Source organism: Charadrius vociferus, unplaced genomic scaffold, assembly GCF_000708025.1.
Source record: "Charadrius vociferus isolate BGI_N301 unplaced genomic scaffold, ASM70802v2 scaffold472, whole genome shotgun sequence".
Classification (NCBI taxonomy): domain Eukaryota; kingdom Metazoa; phylum Chordata; class Aves; order Charadriiformes; family Charadriidae; genus Charadrius; species Charadrius vociferus.
In genome coordinates, this window is record NW_009647735.1 from 1,541,691 (window position 1) to 1,561,494 (window position 19,804).

The window sequence follows — 19,804 nt, forward strand, 5'->3', positions numbered from 1 at the left end:
CAGCGCGGCGCAGCCCTCCCGCGGAGCCGCCGCCGTGGAGTCCCGGTAGTTTTTCATGCCCGGTGTTTTTTCTGCCGAAGGGCTTGTGATAACCTGCACGTTATTTATGAATCGGGTTCTTCTGCTTAAGCGCCCTGCGAGAGCAAGAATGTTTCTCGTTGCGTTTCTACTGGTTGCTGCATTAAAAATTAGGGGGGAAAACCCTGAACCCGAAGTATTTTCTGGGGACGATAACTCTTGTATTCTTCTCGAACTGGAATGTTAAGAGATAATAAGAAAGCATCTGGTTTGGGGTTTTTAACAACAAATGCCTGCGTTTATTGTGTTACATTGCCCTATGTCTGAGCTTGGTCCTTTTGGTTTAATCAAAATGTCATGTTCAGCTGACGAACATCCCGAACACCAGACAAAGTATGATGTTGTGGTTTACTTTATTATATGTAAACAAGACTTAAATATTATTTAGAAGATGTTCGCTATTTTAAAGGAATACTTAAAGGTTGACCATGTAAATACGCTTTATGTGAAAATGTATCGTGTGAACACATTGGGAATAATTGTGTAAACTGGGGAGATGCTTAGCATTTGCAGGACCACACTGTTTAGGATGTAACCAAAGGTATTAAATACGTACTCTATGTAGATTTATCAAGTTGTAATTGGCATTTCATAGAAATATTTTTGATGTTATAAAAATTTTAAATACGGTAGCAATGCCTGAAAGCTAGCATATTGATTGGGAGCTTCGTTGTGCCTCTGGGTTCAAGAATGACACCCTTTTTTCCCTGGGAAGTGTAGAAGTGCTGAGGCATTCGTTTTTTTCTCTGCTTCTTAAAATACTTTGTTGAAGATCTCTCAATTTAGGGTGTTTTCTGAAAGCTTTCTCAAATAAAATTAAAATATTAATGCTTAATTTATTACACTGTTTTTATGGGAAGAATAAGCCCAGAATAAATCAATATGTGTACTAAGAGCAATGTTTACAAGGGCCTAGGCCTTTACCAGTTTTTCAGTTGAGTGTTGCCATGGTAGGTGTGTGTGTGTTCTTAGATAGTCCTAAATTGCCCACCATTATCTTTGATTTTAAAGAATACCGTTTACAGTAGTAATTTTCAGTAGCATTTCTGCCTGTAGACAGAGAGGTCCTACATCCTCCCATTTTTATTTTTTTTTTTTGACTCTGAAATTAATTTCCTGGTCTCAGCTGAGCCCTGTCTAAGGAAGAGCTTTGGCATAAAGAACTGAAATAGGTTAAAATCAACCTCCTGAAGCTAGTTAGGAAGAGAACTATATTTTTTAAAAAAGCAAAACAATATCCGATACGACATACGTATTTTAAAAATGTAGCCTTGAGACGCTGCTCTGGGAGTCTCAGTTTAGGTTTCATGAAATTCTTCATTTTGGGGTCTGATGCTAATTTACTCCTCTCTGGTGCAAGATAGCATGCTATAATTAAGAAAAATCAATTAAAATTTTCATGGAATGTTGTAAAGTGATATTATTTTATTGGCTGATGCTAATAAAGCTATTTTCTTCAAATACACAGAGGAGAAGGGGAATTGAGAGGAAAACTTGAGATCTTAATAGTTAGAGGCAAGGGAGGTATGGATAAGTTCAGGATTATGACAGTATACAGAATTGTGGCTTTCTGCCTTATTTCTCTGTCTGTTTTTGAGACATACAATTGGACCATTTCTTCTATGATTGTGTGGGTACATAACATGGTGTACGACAGAAAGACGCTGTGAAGAACCACAGTTAATCACTGTACTACATTTTTTGCTGTTTCCAATAATAAGATTTGCATGCATAGCTAGTGTGTAAAACTAAATAATCTACACTACTGAAATCTATGAGCAAAAATAGCTAGTTGTAGTAGAGTTGTAGGCCTTATCTGTCGTTAATTGTTCCAGCATTAGCAGTAAGGGTTTTTCCTGCTGTCACTGTATTCCTTTGAGACCCAAAAGTAGACAAAAAAAATAATCTGTGTTGCGTAGTTAAAGCAACTCTGTCCTTTGTCTGCATTGAGGGTTTAGAAGAGTATGCTTAAGTAATGGTTGTATACCAGCTGCGTGAACCGAGGTACAGCTTCAGCATGTTTATTGCTAGAGTGTCATCATCCATCTCTGGTTTTAGTGGAAGTTTAAAGTATTCATAGTGCTATGTGCACAGAAGGTGCCATCCCATAACTTTGGTAATTTTTATAGTCCTGTTAGCTACTGGGAAAATACTCCTTTTAGTGATAATTAGCTTTCCTTGCAGAAATTGTAATTTCAATTAGAATTGTGGTCTTACTTTGTATTGAATTTTCTGTGTAGCACAATATGTAATATACGTGTATTTGGGCGTCTAATTATATAATCTGAAAATAAATGAATTACTATTAAGAAGGAAGAAAAGCCTAGCATATTCTTCCTGTGCTCTTAGATATATATAACTTAAGATAATTTTTTGTATCCATTTACATTAAAAAAGAAGGGTTGTCTGAGTGTAAAGGCTGTGGTCAGGAAGTTGTAGAGTATACCATTAATTCTGAAATGTCTATATTAAATTAGCCATTTATGGTCTAGAGCTGTGTCTTATTTTGCAATAGCAAAGTTCTGAGATTGCTTTGTAATTCTTACAGCGGTGAAAGAATTTGATTTTGGAGCTGAAATTTAAAACTACATTGGAATTTGATTGTATGGTTGGAATTGGTTAGTTAAATCTTTGACTACTTTCCTCATTGATAACGTTTGACTTGTGTTTTTATAATACTAGCTGGTCTGTGGAACTAATGTACTCTTATAAAACCATCAAGAAATTACCTTGGGGAATTCTTATAGCTCTGCAAGAAGAATGTTATGTCATTGTTGTCCCCAAGAGTTAGTACTGTATATTCTAAAGACAATTTGAGAGAAGCAGGTTTCAGCAGATAAAACGGGGAGAAAGTGTTGAAAGGACAATAGTGATACCAGGTGATACAAGTTCTTTTGTGTTCTTGGTTAAGTTGCAACCTTGGGTTGGATCGGTGACTTTTTCTTGAAATTGCCATCATTGCGGACTGCTTGCTGCTTCCTTTGCTTGAGTATTTTGAGAGTATAAAAGAAGGAATAATCTCTGCTTGGTTCCTTCCTTGACAAAGAAGATGCAGTAAGCATGGATTGTGTTTTTTCACATGCTCCTTCTTTCTCTTGTGACTCTGTTTTGTATTTTTCCATATTAACAAAACCCCAAAGACAAAATTGTACTCACCTGGCCTGTGTGTCTTGGCCTGCACAGAGTAGGCATTCTGCATCACCTGCTAAAATGAAGGTATTTCACAGTCATAAAAAAAGGAGGCAAAGCAATGTAGCACCGAAATTGACTTTTCACATCGTCTCGCCTTGGTGGCTTTCTGCCTGGTTTGAATGACATCTGGAGCATCCATTTCCACGTGCAGACCGAGCCTGGTACCTGGCGCAGTAGAGACTGCCCAATTCTGTGGGTCAGCCCAGCGCAGCACAGCCCGTGCCGCTGACAGAGTGCCAGCATCTCCCTTCTCGATGGCAACTTGGTTTGGTACCAAGGATCCAGCGCTGTCAGTTCTGGTGAGACACAAGTCTTGTAGTAAACATAGTAACTGACATTAAGATGCTTTGATCTGTTCAGTTTTTAGGGTCTTTTACAGTGGATTCTCGTGCCTGTTATTGACAGAGCTTTATGTTTTAAGAGAAATTAATTTCATGTCTACTGCAAAGTTTAGTTTACTTCTGGATTAGTGCGATAGTGTGAGTTGCATTAGGTCCTGGCTCTTTCTGGATCCCTTGATTCTGTCTTAGATGTATCTCAGAGATTTCAGGCACTTAAACCATCTATTCTTACAGCTTGGCTTATTTTATTGTTTGTCTTACTTCACTATGTTAGCTCCTAACTCTATTGTGGTATATTTCATTGTCAAATATGTTGTACCACAAAGTACTTGAAGTTTCTGTCATATTTTGGATTTAGATGCACAGACTTAAGCAAATTATTGCAGTAGGATGGGGGTCAACTTCTTATGAGATCCAGAAGAGCAAAATCAAGGCTGGTACTGTAACAGGAAAGTACTGTATTTTTGAGAGTTGCTCTTAAAAGCATTTGTACTTCCCTATTACTCTCTGCACCACCCGGTTCCAGGTGGTTCTGACTTGAGCTCTTATTCTGTGTTCACTCCCCACAGCTCCTAAAACTCATTCATTTTCTGTGTGATATTGTGGCTTATTTCTGATTCTTGGATATGAGAGGGTAGGAAAGTACAAGGTTTTAGTCTTGTGCAATTTAGATTTTTTAAGCTAGAGATTTTTCACCTGTGAAAGCTGTGCTCCTGTATACTACTGTAGCTGCTTCTACGGAGTCACTTCATCTGCACTGAGAACTTGTGTAAAAGTCTTTTGGGTTGCAGCAAATCAAAATAATTCAGAATTCCTGCACTTTAATGCTTAGTAACAATGCAAATAACGTGGAGGAATGCTAATTTATCCTTCCTTCTTGTATTTCATGGAGACACTCTGACAAAGAAATATTAACATGCTTTCTTTTTCTCTGAAAGCAAGTTTGTGTAGCTGTACCATCTGAAAGAGATTCAGCATCCTCAAGAGAGATATGATACCAGAAATGGAGATCTTGGTAAAATTGGATTTAGTGAGAAGCTCAGCATTTGCTCTCCATGTGTGAAAATGCTCGGATGTAATTGGAATTGCATTTTAATGAATGCGAGAATCTCAGAAGTAAAACTCAGTAAAACTGGTATGGCTGTGTGGCAAGGTGCGAGGAACAGCTGTAATTTTAAAAGATTGAGGAAAATAAACAAGTCTGGCAAAAGAGAAATCGGGAAACAGAAGCCCCTAAGCATTACGGGGAATTAGAAGAGGCAAAGCAATTGCCAGAAACAAAAGAAAAGAAAGAAAATCAAGCTAAAGTTGTGACAGTGAAGCGTGACAGTGGGGACTTTACAAAGAGTTGGTGCGTCTGTTCTATCAGAAGCTTTAAAGGACCTGTTTTCTATTAGAGGGATATTGCAGATAGCTGCAAAGGACCAGCTTTTCCCTGGCAGCAGAAATGAGGCAGCACAGAAGGGACAGTGTTGGGAGATAAGATTTCTAGAATAACCTGACAGTTTTGAAATAAAATGTCAACCAATATGGATAATACAGTCCTAACACTGGAATGGTGAATGGTGTCAGCCCAGAAGTCTGTTGAGCACTGTGGTTTCTTCAGTAAGTATCGTAGCAATGGAGACATTGAAATAAGTTGGCCTTTCACATGCTTAGCTGTTGCCTGTTATAATGAGTAGTTCTGCACTGCACTTGTGAATATAACTGAGGGCTGATTAAATTTTCTACCAGGCCTTTTGTCAGACCTTTTGAATGATATAGAGGGGTTCATATGCAGCCGCTGGAAGAGAAAAGCAGCTTTGGCAGTTCTGTTCTCATAAATCTCGTGCACTACACAGTTTTTTCAATGCTTACCTATAATTAAACATAATGTCCAATTAAATTTCACATTAAAATTTTTTTTGAAATATCTGATAGAGACAAAATTGTGAAAGAATCTGAAAAATTGACATTCCCAATACAGTTTTCAGCTTTCTTTGATGTATCTCCACACATCCACGACCACCGGTCTTGATAATTAGAAAGTATACACAGAAGGGGATAGAGCAAAGGTGACTTCTTCGTGCATAGTTGCTAATGTACGTTATTGTGGTAAGGCATGTAGTTAGTAATAGCGCATGTGTGCTGTTGATGTCCAACTTGTATATCTTGCTTTTACTGGCACTTAGCTACAGTTTAAGGCAAAGTTAACTTGCTTCTTGACAGAGTTTCTGCTTCTAGATAATAAGTTACCTGTAACTAGGTTCAGTTACTTACTAATGTGTTACATTGCTTTGTTACTACAGCCCAATGCTGCTGCTGGTGTTGCAGGTGAGATCTTTGCTGTCAGTCAGTGGGCTGGTACCCCGTGAGGCTTCGTCTCATAAAACTGAGAAAATATTTCAATGTTCGGTTTGCAGTGGGGAAGTTGAAGGTTTAGGCGTTTCTTGTGCTTACTGCTCTGAGAAATAATGTTGAAGTCTGTACCTCTGGATGCTGAAAATAACTAGAAAGCACTTTCCAGTTAAATTTCACAGATTATAAACAGAACTGTTCTGGGTGAGGCAGTAACCAAAGATCTGCATAAAAAAACTTAAGTCCTGACCAAGAGCTGCTGACATGTTTGGTTCCACTCGCGTGTATAATTCTTTTAACTACTGTAGGTCTACTTATGGATGGAAACATTTTCATGATTTTAGGTCAGAAAAATACTTAAAAAAAATAAATACAGAAAGTGTATTATATTAAGTACTGCACGCTTTTTTCTTGAATTTTTCGGTAAGTACTTTTCTGTGTTTATCAGTGTGACACATTAATCCAGTAAAGCTAATCAACACAATAACACTATTCAATATAAATTCTGATTTTGCTTTTATTGCAGTTATTTGTGAATGAACTTAACTGAATATGGATCCAGGTGGTGGAAGTCTTGGATTGCAAACACAAGAATCCAAAATGCCTCACACTATGATTATGCAGGATTTTGGTAAACATTTTAACTATTAAAAATAATGAATAAAATCAGGACTGTTTTTCAAGTTTTTGCTGTACGCTTAGAAATAATACCAAGATGTAGAGTTGACTAATACAATAATGCTATTTGCATGACTTTTTTGAGAAAATGCAAAATTTAAGGTGGTGTATAATATGTCTTTGTATGCTTTGGTTGCTGGTCTTGAAATAGTCACTTATTCCAAAATACTGAAGTAGTTCTGAAAAAAAGTGCTCTAGATGAGACAGAAAATGTTATCTGGAGTTCAGTGATTTTGTGGTGTGTGTGCTTCTGCTTGAAACCACATTGAGTCGTTGTTACATCTCCAGCATACAGGAGATGTAAATAACATCCAGTACAGGACATAAACAGCATTGGAGCTTTTGTGTACTTACCTTGATTACTGTCTCCAGTTCTCCTTTAGGGTACTTTTGGTCAGTGTGGTGGGAAATAATGTCTTTGTCTGTGTGACAACAGGTAATTTATTATGTAGACAACAATTTACAGATTTAACTGAATCTGCACATTTACATGTGCTTAGAAGTCATCTTTCAAGAACATCAATCCTGGGACTGTACTGATCTAAGAAAACTTGTTTCTAAAGTGATTTTTTTATTTTTTTTTTTTATGAGCACTGTTACTTTTGGTGGCAGTACTAAATAACCAGCAATTTTGAAGGTTTAGTGAAAGGACAGCTAGAAATCTCCACTCTTCTTTGTGGGTCTCCTTTTCGCATTATGACAGGAGATGACCTTCTCAAGTATTGGGAAGGACCATGTCTTTGTTCTAACAGGAATTAATATCCCTCAGAGCATACCAAAATAATTAAATCTGCAGTACAATGCTGAATATTTTTTTTTTATTCTGATAAGAACCAGTGTTTTATTCATTAAGATTAAAACTGCTATTTATGTGTACGTTAAAATAATTCACCATGCATTCTATGTATAGAAAAGTAGTCTGCAAATATGACTGGCCAGTCAAGTCTGTTAATCAAAACCAGGTCTCTGCTTCTAGCCATTCCTTGCAACATGGCAAGCTGCTGGAAATTGTACTATAAGTATTGCATACAACCGAGTATTTATTTTAATCAAGGCTCGTGCAGTCTGAAGGCTGAGTGTCTTTTTATTATAACAGCAATTAATGTGTCGTTACCACACGTCTAGTATCATGTGAGAATTCTGTGAAGGTTCAGATTGCTATTGTAATCAAGTGTTTTCTCACTGGAATTTTAAAAAAGATGAAATTGCAAACTGACCAATAGTTTTTAACATACCAGCTTTCTAAAACCCAAATTTTGGGGCAAACTCCACATTATGTCTTAAAGAAGTGGCATGTTTTGTTTTTCTTAATTTAAAGAATACAGACTGCATTGAATAGTCTTTATCGGGTGAAATGCAAAATGTGGGTTGTTGAAAAGTAACAGATTTGTACATCTGTGTTTAACTCATCTATACAATTATTCCATTCCTTAGATAAACTAATTGCTAATGCAATAATTTTAACATTTTTCTCCTCATTCATAATTATTTCATAGTGGCTGGAATGGCTGGCACTGCTCATATTGATGGAGACCATATTGTTGTATCAGTCCCCGAAGCTGTCCTAGTTTCTGATGTTGTTACCGATGATGGAATAACTCTTGATCATGGCTTAGCAGCTGAAGTTGTCCAAGGACCTGACATCATCACTGAAACTGATGTTGTAACAGAAGGTGTAATTGTACCTGATTCTGTTTTGGAAGCTGATGTTGCTATCGAAGAAGCTTTAGATACCAGTGATCATGTTTTGACTTCTGATCTAATAACGGAAACCGTTAGAGTTCCTGATCAGGTTTTTGTGGCTGACCTTGTTACGGGTCCTGATGGACATTTGGAGCATGTCGTGCAAGACGCAGTGTCAGGAGCCAACTCGCCTACAATGGTTTCAGAAGAAGTTCTTGTAACAAACTCAGATTCTGAAGCAGTCATTCAAGCAGCTGGTACTGTTCCTGGCTCCACAGTGACTATAAAAACAGAAGATGATGATGATGGCAAGAGCACATCTGAAGACTACTTAATGATATCTTGTAAGTTAAACAAAGGTAGATATAAACAGGAGATTATCTGAAGTAGAAGTGGTCTGGTGGGGAGAGGTTACTGTAACTGGACTCTTGCTGCATTCTGTACTAGAACTCTCAAATAGTCTGTTACCCAGTTAATACTTGGTGTCTGGATTTGGGTTTTCTTGATGAAAGATCCATTATCGCTGATACAGCAAGAAAGAGAATGACATTCATGCTGTTGAGTGAATGAGTGGGTATGTTTGTGTTTCTGAAACTAGATATTCCTGAAAATTAAAAAAAAAAACCACATTGGAAATTTAAACATTCCACATATTTTGAGGATAATGCTTTTTTTTAAAATACACACATATATTGGTTGGACTAGATGGTCTCCAAAGGTCCCTTACAACCCCCATCATTCTGTGATTCTGTGATATTACTGTGTTATGTACATTCGTATAAAAATAATGTGTTGGGTTTAATCACAAAGAAATAGGGTTTTGAGATATCTGACTCATAACATTTTCTCTTATGTGTCCACAAAATGCTGCTTGTTTAGTTGTGTTAAAAATTATGATAGGCTTTCTATTGTATGTTGTGCTGTTCTGGACTGAACTTGACACTCGGGGGTTGTGTGCATTAGTTGATTGGCGCTCTAACACTGGAAAGTGGCTGCCCATTTCAGTTTCCACACAGCATTCAACTCCAAGGAAACTGTACGGTCCTATACTACTTGTTGAGTGAGAGCTACTGAAAGGACCTTAGGTGTATTATGTTTCTTCAATGTTTCAATTATGTTCAGGATACCAGTTTTTATTGTTAAACAAATTTGATAAAATGTATGATAGTTCATTTTAGATTTTTGACTTCTCCAAATTAGTTACTGAAATGTGAGTAGGTCAAAACAGATTTTATTTAGTCAGAAGCAATATGTTAAAAGAAATGGCAATGCCAAGTGTGTCAAAGTGTCAGTCTGCTCACAGCAAGCTGCATTTATTAAAAATTTCAAGACAGGACATGACAGGTTAGTGGTTATAATGATTTCAATATTTCATAGCGTTTATGTCCGTTATGCAAAATACATTTTTGGTATTTCTTTTTTCTTCAGTATAGGATAGGCAGCGATGATTTTTTTTAATCATTCTATCATTACTGTAATGCCATATGTCACTACTAATAGAAGTCAAAAGGGCTTTTTGGAAAAAGAACCAAAAAATCTTCAGCCTAAAGGAAAATTAGAGCTACAACAGAAAAATTCCTGTGTGTTTGTAAATAAAGGAACACCATTTTTACAGTCAGTTGTTTCATTGAAAAAATTCCTCCTTTCTGACAGAGTACTTACGATGAGTTGTATTCTGTAACTGCGGTATTTCCAACTGCACCTTTGTAATTGTAAGTAAAGTCATCTTTGGAATTTCTTCTAAGATAGATAAGTGTGATACATGTGTAATTTTGTCAGGTGTTCTCAAGCCTACCGATGGCTTTTGCAGTATTTTGAAGCCAGTTTGAGGCCTAGTTTTCAGCAAATTAGATTTACATATATGTATAATCATCATATGCCTGAATAATCACAGCTGGAAGCTACATTATTAATCTAGAATTTTGTTTTAAGTAATCATTTTAGATAAATTAAGGCAGTCTCTTGTCTCTGCTAACTTTTGAGGCTGTATTATGCTGGGTATGCCAGCTTGACCCAACAAAGTATCTGCTATTGATTTCTTTTCTCAGCAAAAATTAATCATTCTTATGCAGTTGTTCATTTTTTGGGTTTTCTTAAAATGTTTCTAAATTAGCCTTGAATTTGTTAGTTTTATGAAGATAATCTGTTGTGTAGAATAGATAAATGTCTCAGTTTATCAAGCAGTTTAAAACCCTTTTTATTGACTTAGATTTTTAGATTGTCAAATGTTCAGTAAATATTGTAGAAAATTAATTTTATTCTGTTTCTTTTGGGATGTACGTATAGGTCTGTTGAATGTTTTTATAATGTGAATGACATCAAAATAATAGTTTTAAAGAATCTCAAAATACTTAGCTATCTTTTAATGAAATTTGGCATCTAAAAAGGGGGAGGACTTTGTATAAAATGGCAGATAATGCCCTTAGGGAATACCGCCCACTGTTCTGTGGAACACGTTTTGGGAACTTCTAAGATATATTTTAGGGTGTGAAACTGAGCTGAGTGTGGAATTTTAACTTATCTTCCTCTTTTGTTGGGAGTTACAGTTTAAATATACTGAAAGGTGATTTTTCACCATTTTAATAGGACATTCCCATGTAGCTATTTTATACACTACTGGCAATGATATTTTTGTGTAAATACTATTTGGAGAATAATACATTTATCTTGATAGTTCTGTAAACTAGCTGCATATGATTTTGCAATTGGAAATTTTCACTAGAGGATTATCACCACTCTGCTATCTCGGTGCAGATTAATTCAGCTTTTTTAATCAGCCTTATAAGCATAAGACTTTAAAATCTTTTTTTGATATTCTCACAATGAAGGCCACGGGATATGCATGATCCCTTGTTTTAAATCTCCAGGATACCTGTTTAAAAGGGACTTGTTAAAAAAGAAATTAATACAAAATTGATGCATATGGTGTGATCATGAACACAATCCATCTCATCCTGAGATGGGAAAGTTGTGAACCGTACATCCCATTTTGCCAGGGAGGAGTTAGCACATGTGTAGCTTAAAGCATACCCTTTTTTGTTTTTCAGGTTTGCGATATTCAGACCCACAGCGGATTGCCAGCTCCTGATCTGTGTGTTGGCCCTGCATGCACTATGTTGGTGACCCACCAAAGAACAACACTGGAGCTGGCATTTAGGGGTAAGGTACTGTTCCACCACCACCTCCTTTTTAGTGTATTACAATACGGTGTTACATAATTTGCTAAATATTTTAATATTAATTCTCCTATATGGTAACTTATGGGATGTAAAATAAGCATATCAGACATTAGAAAAATATGAAAAATTGTAAAGCCACGGGACTTATCTTGCCCTCATGTTATCCCTATGGGCTCCTATGGTGGGTGTGATATCACCAGCATAGTGCATGCTGAGGCATCACATGAATTGGGAGCTGGCAATCCACGGTGAATCTGGACATCACACACCTGAAAACAGCCAAGTAAGGTAAGTTTAAAATTGGAAGTGTGCTGAGTTTTCCTTTAAACCTTGTTTATTCAGGGGGATTCAGCATATATTTATAAAGGTTCTCTGTTGTGTTTTTTCAGTTAATTTTAAGTGACAAGATAATAATATATAGTGCTTCTGGTGGATGAGTCAGATCTGGAAGACACTTTCATATTCCATTGACATAAAGTAAGCATTCCTGTTCCTGAGAACTATCGCTGGGAAAAGTCCTCAGATAATTTAGCACTGATGGATTTGCAGTCTGTGACTGAAGTCATATTACTTAGACAATAGAATGTTTTTTTAAAAAAGTCCTAGTATTTTGGAACTTGACAAAGATTATATGTCCTGCTGTGTTGATTGTTTTCCCCTTATCTAAATGTGTTTAAAAAAATAGATTGAAACCGTGAATTTTACTTCCATGTGAGACAGCAATGTAAGCCATAGCAATTGCCGATTCACTGTCTTTTGTTGTTGAGGTATTTGAAACAAAAGGCAACGTCTTACAAATATATAAAGTCTATATAAAGTATTGTTTTCTAAGTCCAGTTTATATTTTTCAAATTTTGTTATAGTACACTTTTGCTTTTCTTAGAGAAGTGATTCTAGAGGCCCTGGATACACGGGCTTCCTGATATGTTTCTGTTACTTTAGCTTAAATTGTAGAGACTGAAAATCTTTGAAAATACACAGGATCTTTGGTGTGGGAGTAACCGCTAATTTTAAAAATAATGTTGTAAGTTTGCCCCTCTAAGACCTGTTTTTTAAAGGCTACTGAAGATTTGGTGGCTTTACTTGAAATGGTAAAACACAGCATGTGGACGTATATGCTATATACATGTATTTTACTTTATATTTTTGACTAAAAATATTTATTCTTACAAAAATTGTAAAATTACTCCTTTTTTTTTTTTTCCTTTTTTTTTCCTTTGTGTCATCTTTGTTGTGTTGCAATTGATGTCCTGGTAAGGCAACTATCTAAAATGGTGTGGTTTTTCTTATGTTCTTTCACCAGATACATAGTGGTGTACAGTCATTGTCACCCAATATTAATTGAATAGTTGGAAACTTTTGCCATAAAGAAGACTTCTTATCACATATATGTGATTACTCCACTGTTCAGTGGGAAGTTGCTGTTTTTAAATAACCTTCCAGTATGGAAATATTTATTTTCTATATTAAATAGATAATGTGTTACATTTATAAAAAGTTGGTGTTGCTTGAGTTGCAGGTTTGAAAATAACTTTACTACCACCTACCAATTCTAAAATTACGGTAGCAGCGTACAATTAGTGATTTCTTCCACCCAGCCTTTAGGTGCTCTTTCTGCATTTTGGCAGCATGTCTAGTCATGCAGCTGTGTATATAACCTGCCTTGTACTGTTAGTCCTTCAAAGACTTGTACATGCAGTGCAAATGATCAATGCACTAAAATTAAATGTATGTGTATCATTTTGAAGTATATGGATAAGAAACTTTTACAAATGTTAAAAGCCATGTAGAAAAGAAAATGGTCTTTAATAAATTCAAACCCAGTAAACGTATGGAAATACTTTTTCCAAGATAGGTATCTTCTGGCATCTTCCCTTTTTCTGTTAGTAGAGGATGTGTAGTCCTCTCTTCTAATAATTCTGTTCTGGCAGCATAAAAAACTTCAATTAGCAGATGCAGTAACACTCCCATACTCCCATCCCGTAAAGATGTACTAGTAACCTGATGCTGGTAAACTTCAGTGTCAAAGGAATATGCCAAGCTCTGTTGTGGCTTTCTCGTCTGTGATGTTCATACTCTTCCTGTTCTCATTGTCCTGCAGGGTAATGTGAACGCCATCGATTTTAATAGAGATTTAGAATGTTTTTTATTAAAAAACAAGTTTCCTGAGGAAATTATTAATTATTTCTACTGATCCAAGTTTGATATTTTTTTGGCAATGCAGTTAATCGCTTTACGAAAGGAAACAGCTAAAGCATAGCATTTCTTTAATGTTTTCAGCTTAATTTTCATCAAAATGTATAATTCTCAAAGATTCTAAAATGAAATCAAAAGCTTATTTGTACTTACCTACATTATATCTAGTTCTGTCCTCAATAACTCTTCTGATAGAATCCAAGATTTGTGAAATAGAAATAAGGTCCCTTAATGTGGGGATGACAAACGATATCAGTTGGGTGGGTTTCCGTGGAATCCTGTCTGTGAGTGGGAAAAGCTTAGTTTGGGATTGCTGTGGTGGATTCCTGCCCTGCTGTGGGAAAGGCATCTGCTCCTTTTCTAGCAGGTTCTGAACCGCCTCGCGTGACTGCCTGGAGTATTACGAGAAGCTTAAACTAACTCCAGCTTCCCTCAGTACACTAGGCTGTAGGCTGAAGTAGTTAAAAGCAGCTCTTCAAGAGCAGTCATCACTACACTGAGGGCAGGAAACTTAGAGGGGGATTGGGAACCACTGCAGCCATCCCGAGGTAAGCCATCCTTTCCTCAGTAATCAGAGCCCTCGGTGTCCCCATTGGATAGACTCAATTCTTAGTCATGAAACACTACTGTCACTTTAATATTCATGTTAATGATTTTTTTTTTTTTTTTACCTAATATGCACATATTGTAATGTTATGTATGCAGCTATTTCCGTGGCGGGTATTCAGTTCAGATTTTGTTTACATTTTGTGGAATTCTCCTCTATTTAGAGGACTTCAGTGGGTGTTAAGCACGGCACAGGTTTGTGTTGGCCATCTGCACAGGAGCTAATTTTATCCACTGAGAGAAGTGTGTTGGCAGTACATATGTCAGAAGGATGCTTCGTTCAGTGGCCTCCTTATTGGCAATTTGGAGTATATATATAGATATCTGTGTGAATACCCTTTTTACCAAAATAGTGTTACTTCTACACTTTTAGTAGGTTGAATGTAAGGTTGTTGTATAGATAAAATGAGCATTTTGAATATATAGACCAAATAATCAGTGACTAAGTTGCACACATAATAGGGAAGTCAATTTCACATAGTAGTATTTGAATTTATTGTCACTGCATCTTTTAATCAGCTGTATATTATACATTAATCTTTATTAATTTATATGTTTTCCAGTGAAAAAGTGGATAAAATCATAATCTCTTTTAGGGTGAAGATGCAGTCAAATTTTTGATGCACACTTCTTTCACTGCGAATATACTGAGTCATCACTCTTCACAAGAATTTCAGCTACTAAATTTTAGTCACTAGTATCTTAGAGTAGTGAAACTTCTGAGGACTCTTAGACTGTAACAGGCAATTCTGGGTTAACTTTTAACATTTTTTGATAGATGTTTAATTTTACTTATTGATACATTTTTGCTTTCTAAGTGTAGTAATTTCAGACATAACCAATTACCACATTGTCTTTGATGACAAGCTCTCTCTTGTGTTCTTCATTCTGTAATTCTTAGTATGTTTCCTGAGTTGCAATAAAATGGGTACTGAACTTCTGGAATCTCTTTTAAGTATCTTGAGATGAACTGTTTTGTGAAGACCGTTTATGAATACAAATTTTTACTATGCATGGGGATAATAGTGGAGAACATCATGCTGCTGATTACTTTGGGTTCTAAAAAATGTGTTTGAACCTCATTATTATTCTCTTATCTTTACAGTGGATGATGTTGGAGAAAAATTGGACCATATAGGAAGCACTCCTTTGAAAATCAGTACCGAGGTGGCAAATGATGATGTTGCTAAAGATGACGGTTTTGGTTCAGAAGTTATCAAAGTGTACATATTTAAAGCTGAAGCTGAAGATGATGTCGAAATAGGTACCTTTTCAATTCTACATATACTTCCAGTAGTTTGAAGTATTTCAAGGTCTTTTTGTTTGTTGTTCTTAATTTCATGTAATCCACTGACTGGAATGTTTTGTAGAATGTGACATTTGTGGAGGCTGCCCATATGCAGTAAATACTGGCTGTGTATTAGTCTCAAGTTCTCTTTTGATTAGCAGTATTTATTTTCAGGCAACCAAAGCCCAAATGTAGAAGTGGTTGGGTGTCTGCAGCTGTTTTTCAGCTGCTGCGTTTCTCTGACGTGCAAGACTGTGTGTCAGTACAGAAAAGCCTGTAGAGTAAATTCTTGTCATTGAACAGTCTTTGGTGGCGTTGATGCAGAGGGGAAGATTGCTGGGGCTCTAGGCATATAGTCATTTCCAAACCTAACCGAGAAACTCAGAATTGCTCTCTGCAGTTCTCTTTTTCAAAGGATAGATCCAGCACTTCCAGGTGCTTTGCAAGTAGAGGTACAGCTAACCCATGTTCTGTTCCTTGTAACTTGAAGAAGCAGAGTCCCCCTTACGGTTGTTCTCAGAGCTGAAACCCCTGGCTCATTCCACTTTACCCTTTGCATTTATGTACTGAAACTCTGCCTTACTGGAACGTATCTGGCCTGGAGCCCCAGAGCCATTCACAGGACAAATCAGCCTCACTCTTCTCCTGGAGTGGAGGAGGGAGTTCGTCTCCCATAGGCTGGTAGCATTGGCCTGGCTTATGCTGTGAAAATCTCAGGCTTTAGGCAGAACTGTGGATTAGATCAGCAAAGTCCTCCAATTAGTAACTACCCTGGCACTGTTTTTCAAGTAGCTTGAACTGTTACTTCAAGAAATTTTTGACTGTATGATGCCTTTATTTTTCTTCTCTGAGAAACAAGTCATCTTTTCAGCTCAAGTTAATGGCAGAAAAGGATTGTTCCTGGGATGATCAAACTGCTAGCCAATCGTGCAGTTGTCTCTGGTTTTCTCTCTCAGGTGTGTTCAGAATTAGCTAAGACTGTCTTTTGAGTTGCTTGGTATCTTGCAGGGTGATACAGTGTAGATTTTGGAGTCTATTAATCAAGTCCTTCACAAGGTTGCCAAAGTAGCTTTACATATTTTGGTATCCCATTTTGAATAGACAGTGTCTGATTTGGCTGAAGGTTAGTGAGTATTTCTGTTAAGGCCCTGGGATTTTCAGTATTTGATCCTTAATTCCTTTCAGGTATGAAAAGGAGGTTGTGAGGACCATGTGCTTGTTAAGACTACAAGGAGGGGATCTAGAGAAGCAGCCTGTTAACGTCCCTTACCTATCGTGACATCTGTTTCATCTGCCGGTTCCTACATGAATTGCCAGGCCCTGTTCTTGAAATACGGTTTCTTCCTCAGGGGATAGGTTGTCAGTCTTAAGGGACAGACTGCTAACGCAGCAGCAGGAAGAATCAGAATCTCTTATAGCTGAAGACTAATTTGCAGCAGGGATGTTCTTGTGAGCTACTCTCAGTGCTTCTCGTACAGCCGTGAGGTAGTCTTGGCAAATTACCCCCTTCATTACTGCTGAGTACTTCTCCTTGGAAAGAGCTGATTGTGTTGATAATGTGTGTTTGCTGCTCGGCATTAAGGAATAAAGAAACTGAGATAACAGTCTCCACAAAGAATATCCAAGATTCAAGTTTACCCATTAGCAGTAGTCTCTTGATCTTTTTGTACATGGTGTGGGGTGGAGAGCTGTTCGTAGGTGTCATCCATTTGCATTGCAGTCTAGTTACTTGGATAAATGTCATGGCAAAGCCACTCTTGACAAACATTTTAAAAATGGGCTTGGGTGGCAAGGATGTTTAGCCAAGTCTTCCATTTACAAAACACGGGGAGTGATGGGTCAATGTATTTGTGTGGGGGCTGACACAGGCAGGACGTGGGAACAACTACAAAACCACAGATGAAATGCAAGTAAAGAGTAATTTTTTTTGTTACCTTGCGAACCGAGGGATCTCTGAAGCAGCACACGAGCAGGAACACGGGCACCACAGAGCTCGGTCCTTGCTGGAGAGCTACAAACCCTGCTGTTTTCATCTGTGTTTCAGGGATTCACGCAGGCGTAGTTTAGCACTGTGCGTTGATCTTTCCCACAGCAGGGCAGGAATCTCAAGCGTGTTTGATAGGGTGCCGTTCAGTCTATCACAGGCCTGTGTGATCTAAACACAGATGTTCTACTTGCCAAGCACACAAGACTAAACAACAATTAGTATGATATACATGGTTTTCTACACCCTAGCTGCAAGTCACTTGAGCATGTTTACAGTCCTCACCAATTTTCCATTACTTTCCCACAATTTGATTTGGGTTCAGCCCTAGCTGAGCATTTTCCATCTGTTCATGGTAGCAAACAAGGACTCTTGGTATACCTGATGTTACCTTGTTCTGCCATGGTCTGCAGCTTCTCTACTCGCTGTTCAGTCCCTGAGAAGACTAAGCATCAGTATTTCTACACCTCTCTCTGAATCAAACATCAATGTCAGGTTCCAGGTTGGAACTTTTCTTTTGCCTCTGTTCAAGTAAGTCTGTGGGCCAAAGCTTGTTAGTCACCCGGAGCGGGACCCTGTGGGCAGTTCTTCTCATTTCCTTCTTTTCAACTGTTACTCCTCAGATTGTGTTGTCTCCATGGATTTGGTGCAGCACCTTACGTCCCTGCTAGCCTGTCTCTGTTCTAGATAATGTTCTTGCTGTTGAAATAGTTGGCAGTAACAGTTGCTTTATCATGGTTTGAGAAGTGTGACCCCAGTGTAAGTTACTCATCAATCTCATGTAATAAGTCTGGGAAATACACATGAGAATCTTTGTAGGAAAAATTACCTAAGAATCAGTTTCTGCAAAGGTGAGTAAACAGGATTTTGGGAGAGGAAGGGGGATAAGGATTAGCTGTTTGCATCTCAAAAGAGAATTTAAAGGCTGTGTTCTGGGCCAGATGAGAATTACAGTAATTTTTTTGGTGGGCATGGGCAGATGTGTGTTTCCAGTCACAGCTAAGTTCACTGCTGGCATGCATAAAAGGCTCTTGATGCTTTGGGTAGTAGTTGTTCAGTCTTGAATTTATCAGGAGACACTGAGAGGACTTTTTTCTTATCTACCTGTAAGTATCAAACTTGCATGATTTTATGACAGACGTGGATGTGAAAACATTTACTTGGGAGTTTTACAAAATAGCTTTGTAAATAAGAAAAAAATACTTAAATCTGAAATTATTCTTAACAGTGGCTTTTTTTACATTTACTTAATGCGTTTACCTTCTTTTTGTTAAAGGTGGGACAGAAATTGTCACAGAGAGTGACTTTCACAATGGACATTCTGTAGCTGGAGTAATTGAACAAGGAGGTGTTGGTAGAATGCAGCGAGAAAAAATGGTTTACATGGCTGTTAAAGACTCTTCTCAGGAAGATGAAGATATTAGTAAGCATAATAAGAAACATTTTTGTTTCTCATGCTGTTTTATACAACAATATAAACATCATTCTCAAGGACTTTTTTAATTTTTCTGAAGGACTCTTCAGCCTGAAGTAGTAGAAAACTAAGCTCATCTTCCCTAAAAATAAAGAGCAGGCTATAATTATTTTAAAGTGGTGTGGATAAATGCACTTTGCGCGTACTGTATGCAATCATTTCATTATTTATATTAAATTTAACATGTCCATGGATGAAGTTAATGAGGTTAGTCAAATTTCTCATTTTTCTGTTTTCCTACTGTGAATTGCCTTGTTTAAACAGCTTTCTGGCAAAGTGGCAAATAAATTTCATCAGTTACAAGTTTAAGTTTGTATATTTGAATTCATGTTGGTATTTATTTTGCGTTTATTGACATGTGTTTTCTGTCTTTAAGGATTGTCTGAATAAACAATGATCCCCTAAGGGAAGGGGTGGTTCTAAATGCCAAAGGAAGAAAAGTAATTTATAACGGGTATCAATCGGAGAGCAAATTAAATGAAGGAAGATTTCGCATGAGCAGAATAACATTAAAAATTTATTCTTCTCCTTTAATCCAGGCTGTGCTGAAATAGCAGATGAAGTTTATATGGAAGTTATTGTAGGTGAAGAAGAAGCTACATCACTTCCAGACACGCAGCTCGAAGACTCTGGCGTGAATAAAACTTTTGTCCCTGTTGCTTGGGCTGCTGCTTACGGTAGGAATCTGTATACTTATTTTCTGAAAATCCCTTCCATTATTTTCTCCCTAATCTAGCTTTAAGAATCTCTGTGCAAGTGTGATAATAA

The 19,804-nt window shown here is 37.1% G+C and overlaps 1 protein-coding gene across 2 annotated transcripts in view; it reads left to right on the plus strand.

Annotated features, from left to right (window-relative positions):
- The first annotated feature begins 6,500 nt into the window (after positions 1 to 6,500).
- ZNF711 (zinc finger protein 711) overlaps positions 6,501 to 19,804 on the plus strand; it is a 17,016-nt gene continuing 3,712 nt past the window's right edge. Inside the window, exons 1-5 of one of the 2 annotated variants that reach the window (XM_009881685.1) lie at positions 6,501 to 6,579; positions 8,123 to 8,653; positions 15,396 to 15,554; positions 18,839 to 18,985; positions 19,576 to 19,713. In XM_009881685.1, coding sequence (XP_009879987.1) covers positions 6,501 to 6,579; positions 8,123 to 8,653; positions 15,396 to 15,554; positions 18,839 to 18,985; positions 19,576 to 19,713 — 1,054 coding nt within the window. The remainder of the gene's footprint in view (positions 6,580 to 8,122; positions 8,654 to 15,395; positions 15,555 to 18,838; positions 18,986 to 19,575; positions 19,714 to 19,804) is intronic. The other variant, XM_009881686.1, reaches the window with a different exon arrangement.